Genomic DNA, 9,368 nt, shown 5'->3' with positions numbered 1-9,368 from the left:
AAGGTCAATATCGTAAATAACTACAAATAAGTAAATATGCTGAATACGAAATCTGAATGGGTTTCGGAGGCATTGTCTCGAACCCACTAGGGCGCGCTGCCCTGGACTCCAGTCTCGTATTTGGTTGTTCAAAGCACCAACAAATAGATTCAAGGCATTTCAACATAACAACATCATATTGAAATATACATCCAGCCCAATTAGGAAATTAACTCCCAACAAAATTGATCTAAAAAAAAAAAAAAAGAATTTAGAACAAGGACAAATATGTATGATTGGGTAAAAAAAGAGGGCAATTTCAAGGGAAATTACAAAAATTGGACATTAATATTATTATTCCTTTTCGGGAAATATCCACTGTAGGAGTATGACACACCGGAAACCATTCTCGGCTGCCACGTCACCACCTCTTTGATTATAAAAACGAACGATTCAGATTGAAAGTAGCTTCAACAAACATATCCCCCAAAGGCACTACAGTCTCCGAGAGATCAGATTCATCAGAGAGAGATGAGTTCATGGAATTCAATTCCAATGGAGATCATATATGAGGTTTTAGGATGGATTTCCATTATATGCTGGGCCTTTGCCGGATATCCACAGCTGATTATGAATTTCCGGCGAAAAAGGTAAGAAAGATCCAACTCTGAATGGTCGATTTCCGGCACCGGCGGCATTCGGGATCTTCGTTAATTAAGAATTCTGTGTTTCGCAGTGTTGTTGGATTAAGCTTCGATTATGTGGTTCTGAATTTCACGAAGCAATCGTCGTATTTGATTTATAATGCTACTCTATTCTTCAGTACTACTGTTCAGAAGCAATACTTCGATAAATACGGCTACGATCAGGTTAATTTCCTTCTTCTTTTTCTTTCTTCACATTTCATTTATATACATACCTAAACCCAAATGTATTGCTTCACATTTGGAACCCAGCGGATTCGTTTTTTTTTTTTTTTTTTTTTTTTTTAATTTTTAAGGAAAAAAAACCTTGGAAACAAAGCCCAAGTTCACCAAAAAATATGCAAGTGGAAAAAAAAAAAGCAATTATTTTTTTTTAATTTTATTTTCACGATGCTTAAAGTATTTGATTAGGTGGAGCACAATGTAGTCATTGGCCTAAAACCTTATTTGATAAAGTGGTTTTTGTTTTGTGTCTTTTTCTTTTTTTAAAAAATTATAAAAAAAAGTGTTTGATAATTGTTTATTTTTATTTTAATTGAAGTAAAAGTTCATACATATAATATAATAAAATATAGGACAAATTATAAAATGATCCCTAAAAGATGGTGGTAGTTATAATTGCATCTTTAAATTTTTATTGGTAAAAATTCAGCCTTGAAACTTATAAAAATGTTAAAATTTGACCTTTAAACTTATACAATTATTACAATGTCTACAATTATGTAACTTTGATGACATAATTTTAACACCGTATAAGTTTGAGGGTTCAATTTTTTTTTTTTTAATGTTTGGGCGTATAGTTACAACTACCATCATACTTTACGGGTGATTTTTCTTTTAAATGTGCCCTAAAATATATTACATACATTAAAACATATGAGGAATTTAAGCTATTGAGTGAAGTTAATAAGTATAGAGTTAACATGTTGGTGTTAGTAAGTTTGTGTTTGAAGTATAAGTATAGAGTTATGAGAAGAAGTTTCTCAATAATTTTGAAAAATAGATTAAAAGAAAAAAATAAAGTTACTAAATAAATATAAAAAATATAGATAAACAGAAAGAGGGTTTTTTTTAATGTAAAAATTAAAAAAATTGAGAAGATAGAATTATTTAATAAATATACAAACTTCAATAATATTTATTATCGAAGTTAAAAAGTTTACACCGAGTTAAAAAGTTAATCGCCAAATGGTCTCATGGTATTTAATAGAACAACAATAATAATAAATTTAATTTTATTCTTTCATTTCTCCCCATAACTATTTGGTGTTGAACGATGTCGGCAATTGTCGGATTTGACTAATTTGTAAATTTTTTATTTTTATCTTTTTATATTTGTTTCTCATTAATCATGCACACAAATAAAAGGTTCGGGAGAGAATTTTTTTACTTTGAAAAAGAATGGTGTAATATTTTATTAATAATTTTATTTAATACAAAGAAATTGACGTCCTACATAATTGATGAAAGATAGTAGAGATTTTCTTGAAAAGAAAAATAATGATGATGAATGCTCATTATTGAAAAGAAGAAAATAAAAAATGATTAAAAAATAAAAAAGGTAAAATGATAGGAGAGAAAAGATAAGAGAAAGGGAAGAGAAATAAAAAAAATAAAAAGATAATAAAATAATAAAACAGTAAAGTTAATTAGCAAAAAAAAAAAAAAAAAAGAATAAAAAATTTAGATTTATTGAGATATGCTCATCAGTCATCTGTATAGTTTTTCAAATTAAAAAAATATTTCTTAAAATTTAGATATATCCAAGCATAAGTTATTACCTGTGATTGAAGCTGAATTGAAAAGGTTAGATTTGATTTTTAATAAATCCGCTTCATAACGCTTCTGTTTATTTGTTATTGACTAATTTGTAAATTTTATTTTTATCTTTTTCCTTTAAAAATGTATGTTTTCATTAATCAATTACACACACAAATAAAATAGAAATAGAAAGAGAGAAAACGTCTTTTTTCATGGAAAATAATGGTAAAAATGAATATATTAACATTTTATTTTATTAATTAAAAAATTAACATCATATGTAATTGGGGAAATATGATAGAAATTTTAAAAGAATGACAATAACGGAAATAGAAAAAACGATTTTAAAAATTAGAAAAAGCAGAAATGGGAAGAGATAAGAGGAAGGGGAGAGAAATTAAAAAATAAAGGAAAAGGAAAAAAAAGTATTAAAAATAAAAACATAATTAAAAAGCAGAAAAATATTATGATGGAAGTATTAACTATAATTAATTGGGGCTACAAAATAATATTTATTGTAGTAAAAAGTGGTTATTATAATCTTAGATAGTTCTCACCCCAAACGTTTCCTTAATGTTTGTGTCTTGACAAATCATGAACTATTAAAAAAATTAAAATTTTCATATGGTTGTACATAAAATTGAAAACTTTTGGTCCTTAATCATGTGTCTAATATGTCTATTAAATTTAAAATAATATCGATTTATTAACTACAAGATTGAAAGTTTGTATATATATTTATTATACTTATATAAAAAGATAAAAAAAAATCATTATATTATAACAATATATATAACAACGTGAATAAATGTTATTATAAAATTCTTTTGTCAAAAAATAATTATTATAAACCTAAATTAATTTTTTGTTTGATAAAATATGTACAATAATAAACTATATAATATTATAAAAAAAACAATAATAACATTTTTTTAGTCGAAGATACAACCAGAAACCAAAAGGAGAGAGAAATTTTATATAGAATGATTAAAAGAAAGGGAAATTGATGAATAGCAATCATAATCTCGTGGTTTGCAGTTAAATGGGTTATATAGCATGATTTAAATACCTGTAAATTAGAAGGTTCAACATCAATATTAAAATTTATAGTAAAAAAATATGTTTAGTACCTAAGCCTTCATGAAAGTAATAATTTATTTTTATACTTTATAATTTATAATGATTTAGTATTTATGGTAAAAAATATTAGTATGATTTAATAAGAAATTTTCCATGGTGCAGATTGATAAACTAATTGAGACTCAAATTTATTTTCATATTGCAAAGGCTAGTTATTACATAATAAAAATGACACTTAATTTTGGATAAAAAAATTTCATGATATTGACTAAGCTATTACAAATGTAGAGTAAATGAATTAAATCACTATTTATTAAAGTTAAAGGACTTCGTGCCTGTACGGATTGATTTTCTAAGTGTTTATAAGTACTTTTTTTTCTCTTACAAACATTTATTTAAACACTTAGAAAGTCAATCAAAACATACTTTAATTGTTACCAATTTGAAATTATAAGAACTAAGTCGTTACTAACTAAAATTCAAAGACAATTGTTATTTTTTATAAAAGGTTAGAGACTAAAAGTATTATTTATTTAGGATAAAAATCGAAAGGACAAAAATTCAAATAACTAAGTGTTCGTTTAGAACACTAAATTAATTATTATAGTTCATAGTTATAATCATTGAGGGATTATAATAGTCTTGTGTTTGGAATACGATTTTGAAATAGTATTTATAAACACGATAATTATATTTGATATCCTAAATTTGAAGTGCACTATAATAACTAACTCCAGGATTAAATTATTTTTTAACAATCACCAAATAACTATAAATACTGAACAGTTTTGATTGATTGCTGCAGATGATCCCGGTGGCTTTGAGCGATGTGTTTTTCCCCCTGCACGCGATTTTATTGATCTTCGTCGTCTCAGTTCAAATTGTATTTTTTGAAGTAAGTGGTTTGTTCTCTTCTCTTTAGGGTTTCAGGGTTTCATTTGTGTAACTCTGTTAGGGCATTGTATTGATTGGATTTGGATTTTGGTGCAGCGTGGCAACCAGAAGGTCTCGAAGGCAGCCATCGCCATCTTCGTGTCAGTGTGGTTCTTCGCAGCAGCTTGCCTTTATATAGCTATCCCAACCCATTCATGGCTTTGGCTCATCTCCATGTTCAAGTAAAACCCATTTTCCCCATCTCTTTGAATCATCTTCTGAAGCTTTCTTGGTTGATTTCCTAATCATTGTCAAATTTGTTGCAGTTCAATTCAAGTTTTTATGACCCTCATCAAATGCTCTCCTCAGGTTTGCCTTTCTGTTCTCCCAGTAAAATCCATTATTGCATTTTTGCTCTGACTTCTCTTTTTTCTCACGATTCAACTTAATATCTATACTAACTTCTTCCCTATTGGTACAGTTTCCACTTGTTATGCATAATGTTTGTAATTGATATATTACAAAGTAGTAGCACAAGACATAAAAGTCTTAATATGTTCTCGTCTGGTAACAGAAAGGCTCATATGGGAATAAAATTTACATTTAATCATTACCCTGGAAAGACACAAAATTAGCATTCATTTGAAACCTACAGGAATTAGTCCAACTCCAAGTAAGATGATGTTTCATAAATTTATATAGCCTGGTAATGGAATTATTTAGCTGCCCTAAGTAAGGTGAAGCATTTCTTATGGGAAGGGGTTGATGAGGGGAGTAGCGATCATCTAGTGAGTGGAGAGGTGGTGATGAGGCCCGTCGATCTTGGGGGGCTTGGAACTAGGGAACCTTAGGATTTGCAACGAGGCCTTGCTGGCCAAATGGCTATGGTATTACCTCATTGAGTGTAATACTCTTTGGCATAAGATTCCTGTGATCCAACGCAGTCCTCGTCGGTTCTCATGGGTGGTGTCAGGGGTTAAAGGCACTTGCAAAAATCCTTGAACAAACATTTCCAAAGAAGGTTCAATTTTTTGTTTCCTCGTTGAGTCTAATACTCTTTGGCATAAGGTTACCATGACCCAATGCGGTCCTCATCCGTTTTAGTGGGTTGAGGATGGACCCCTTTGTTCTTTGTTTTCCGTTTTATATCATTTGTTCTTTATGAAAAATCGTTTCGTAGATAAGGCTAATACTCTTTAGCATAAGATTTCTGCGACCCAATTCAGTCCTCATCCATTCTAGTGGGTGGAGGATGGACCATTTTGCTCTATGTTTTCCTGTTTATATCATTTTTCTTTATGAAAAATCATTTCATAGATGTTTTTCTTTATTCCCTCATGGAGCTCTCACTCTTCGTTTGGTTTCTTTGTCAGTTATTCGATCAAAAACAATGGACATCATGGCTCTCTTGTCTTTGATCGGAGAGATTGATTTTGAACCATGGAGGAGGGATATTCACTATTGGAGTTCTAACTCCATTGGGGTTCTCTTGTAGCTCGTTTTTTCAGCATTTGTTGAACCCCTTCTCAATATGTGAGTCTATTTTTTCTATTCTATGGACGGTAAAAATTCCAAAGAAGGATCAATTCTTTGTTTGGCAGGTCATCCTTGGGAGATTAAATATCATAGATTGTTTTTTGAGAAAGATGTCTTCTTTAGGAGATTTAATATCATAGATTGTGTTTTGAGAAAGATGTCTTCTTTGGTTGGTCAGTTTCGTACATTTTTTTTTTTCCGAAGGGAAAGGAAGTTCTTGATCAAATTTTGTGGAGCTACGACTATCCTAGGGTGGCTTGGAGCTTTATTTTCTCTATGTGTTTGGTTTTCAGTTTGTCAGACATAGAAGGGTTGAAGAAGTTAATCGAGAAGTTTCTTCTCTATCCGCCTTTTCAAGAGGTTTTTGTGACAGGTAAGGGTTTGTGCTATGTTATGGGATATGTGGGGTGAGAAGAATAATAGAATTTTTTGACGGTTGGAAAGGAATTCTAGTGATGTTTGGTCCCTTATTAGGTTCAATGTTTCTCTTTGGGCGTCGATGATAAAAACTTTTTGTAATTATTCCTTAGGTCTCATCTTACTTGATTGAAGCCTCTTCCTTGAGGTAGGCTTGATTTTTTTGTATGCTCTCATATTCTTTTTATTTATTCTAAATGAAAACTCAGTACCTTAATGTATATATATAATTCGAATGTATGCAAAACATGATCATGTTGCTTTTAAGATCTGTAAATTCTTTTGAAAGTAAACTGATCTTGTGCATTCGTATGCTATTGATTGAAATAAAATTGCAAACAAAGGACAAAGAAGCTTTCATTTCATGAAATCCCTATTGTTTACATACAGGCATTTTTGAACTTCACCCGGAAGAGTACAGCGGGATTCAGTATTGATCCTATACTCCTTGACCTCACCGGAGGAGTGGCAACTTTGGTTCAAATGAGCGTGCAGTCAATTGACCAAGGTCATCTAATACTTCTGTCTTAAATTATATTTATGGTTAGCTTGGTATTGAGAGTCACATATTACTTCAACCACATTTTTTTTTTCAAAAAAAAAAAAAAAAAGGGTGAAAAGTTCATATTTGAATCGTATAACAAACTAATTTATTATGAGATAAATGCAAAATACATCAAGCATATGATGCTAATTTGGTTGTTTGTTCCAAGGACTTTACAAGGATGTATTTTGATTTTTGTACACCTTCCCAATGCAACATTCATGCTTAGCGTTATATTTTTGTAAATTGCACCATGGTTAAAAATTTAGGTTAGAAAATACTTTTGGTCGGATACTTTTATAGTATTAGATAACACGATTTAGTCTTTGAAGTTTGGCATATAACAATGTAGTTTTTATAATTTAAATTTTGTAACGATTTAGACCTTGTTTGATAACATTTCATTTATAAGTTTTCGATGTAGAAGTTTATGCTTGTTTTCTCCTAATTTTATTATGATGGATTTCAAAAACACAAGTTTTTAAAAATTACTTTTTTTTTTTTTTTGGTTTTTTAACACTTAGGACTTAGTTTTGAAAACATTGGTAGGCAATGAATAACAAAATTAAGAAACTTAGAGGTGCGAGAAGATTTGTAAGCTTATTTTTCAAAAACTAAAAACTAAAAAACCAAGTGGTTATAAATTGGAGCCTTAGTTTTTGAATTTTAGCTTGTATTGATATAGCGGTTAAGATTCCGTAATAATCTCTTGCTATTTATCCATCTACATGCACGAGAAACCATTCATTGCACCTTGAGTGGATTTTTCATGGTAGGAACTAAATCGATACAGAATTTGAACTTCATATACAAATTCATTGCACCTTGACTTCTGATTTTTAACAGGTTCTTGGGTTAACTTTTTTGGGAACATAGGGAAGCCCTTGTTAGCTTTGGTATGATCTCTCTCTCTCTTATAGAAGTCAAATTCTTATTGTATTGCTGTATATATCATTTAAGAGCCACAACTAAGGCATTTAAACTTTTTTGGAGTAATTTGAGTAAGCAATATTTGGTGACCACATTTATTTATACTATGCTGCAGGTCTCTATAGCGTTTGATCTGATTTTCATCTATCAACATTTCGTATTATATCATATGAAGGCATCAAAGGTTTCGTTTGAATGTGACCCTGAAAGCATTGAGCCATTGATTAAGGACTCTGTGATCACTAGCAATTGCAAGGGATTCCCCCAACCTATTGATATTTGATGGTATTGCTTCCACCTCTTAGCTTCTTTTTGTGCCAAAGAGGTATATAAAGACGTAAATAGGCTAGTCTAGTAAATTCTACTTTGGTACCTATATTTTCGACTTGTCACTATAAGATTAAAAATAGATCATTAAAAAGATACTCAACCCCAACAACTTCGTTTGTGAGTGAATTCAAAATTTTAAGACTTCTAGCACATGTAAGAAGGAGAGATGTATCTATATTTTTTCTTTTGTGATCTTATGATTGTAAAATACTTGGTTTTAGCATACTCCATTCACAAGTATATAGTGCAATGTAATTGTATAAACAAAACTTTCAACTTATGAGTCTAAATGTAGTTGCCAAACTGCATAACTTATAGCTGCTTTGATGTCATAAGATGTAAGCGGTACTAGCTGCTTTGATGTCATAAGATGTAAGCAGTACTGTGAACATAGTTGATGGAGCGGAATAAGGTATTTAGGTAAAATTCATGGTCAAACAAGGAAAATTCATCCCTAATTGAGAGTTCGAGAGAAATTCTCCAAAGAATAAAGTTTTGTATTCAAATGGATGATCAAAAGTTTTCTATTGCAACCTTAAATTGGCTATTTATAGTCTTAAAAGGAAATAAGACTAATTAACTAATTAATTTTAAAATATTAATTAACATAAATTAACAACTAAACAAATATTAAACTCAAATATACCAATTATCCTATCATTATCCTCATCAATATTTATGTGACTATCTTTCAAGTTGAAGATTTAATCTCCACTCATGCATTTGTTAAACTCAAAAGCACAATTTTGATATGTACACTATTGTTACTTCATGTATTTTATTATTATACTTAAAAATCATAATAAGTCAACCTTAGCATAACTCAGCTGTTTGTAGTATACATCATTGGATTTTTTTTAAAAGCTCTTAAAAATAATTAGAAAAATACAGTGATTTGAAAAGTACTTATATAAATATTGTAGTCCAAAATAAGTTAAAAAGTTCAATTAAAAAAAAAACATGGTGTTCGCAGCTTGAAGCTGCGCGCTTCAATCAGCGTTACCAACTGATTTTTTTTAATTATTTTTTTAATAGTGAATATTATAAATAAAAGAAGTAAAAAAAAAAAAATGGCCAAGAAATCTTTTAGAACTTGAATATATTATTTGTTTTTTTTAAAAAAAAAAAATTGAATTTTTAGTTTTAGTAATTTTACCATTTGGAAAATTATAGTATAAAATTCTGTGTTGTACTCACTTTTCTTCAAAAACATG

The 9,368-nt window shown here is 29.6% G+C and overlaps 1 protein-coding gene across 1 annotated transcript; it reads left to right on the top strand.

Annotated features, from left to right (window-relative positions):
* Nucleotides 1-444: 444 nt before the first annotated feature.
* On the top strand, nt 445-8,457 carry LOC120072095 (cystinosin homolog). The gene is made up of 8 exons (XM_039024511.1): nt 445-629; nt 716-848; nt 4,330-4,419; nt 4,515-4,639; nt 4,724-4,766; nt 6,741-6,858; nt 7,741-7,790; nt 7,940-8,457. The coding sequence occupies exons 1-8, from the start codon at nt 511-513 to the stop codon at nt 8,105-8,107; spliced, it is 846 nt and encodes a 281-aa protein (XP_038880439.1). The 5' UTR covers nt 445-510; the 3' UTR covers nt 8,108-8,457.
* Nucleotides 8,458-9,368: the final 911 nt, after the last annotated feature.

Source organism: Benincasa hispida, chromosome 1 (assembly GCF_009727055.1).
Source record: "Benincasa hispida cultivar B227 chromosome 1, ASM972705v1, whole genome shotgun sequence".
Taxonomy (NCBI): Eukaryota; Viridiplantae; Streptophyta; class Magnoliopsida; order Cucurbitales; family Cucurbitaceae; genus Benincasa; species Benincasa hispida.
This window is presented reverse-complemented; position numbering and strand designations above follow the sequence as displayed.

Excerpts from the sequence above, each read along its gene's own strand:
- LOC120072095 (XM_039024511.1), top strand. The coding sequence starts at position 511 with ATGAGTTCATGGAATTCAATTCCAATGGAGATCATATATGAGGTTTTA. Across the intron at positions 849-4,329 it reads ATAAATACGGCTACGATCAG|ATGATCCCGGTGGCTTTGAG; the intron begins GTTAATTTCCTT and ends TGATTGCTGCAG. Across the intron at positions 7,791-7,939 it reads GGAAGCCCTTGTTAGCTTTG|GTCTCTATAGCGTTTGATCT; the intron begins GTATGATCTCTC and ends ACTATGCTGCAG.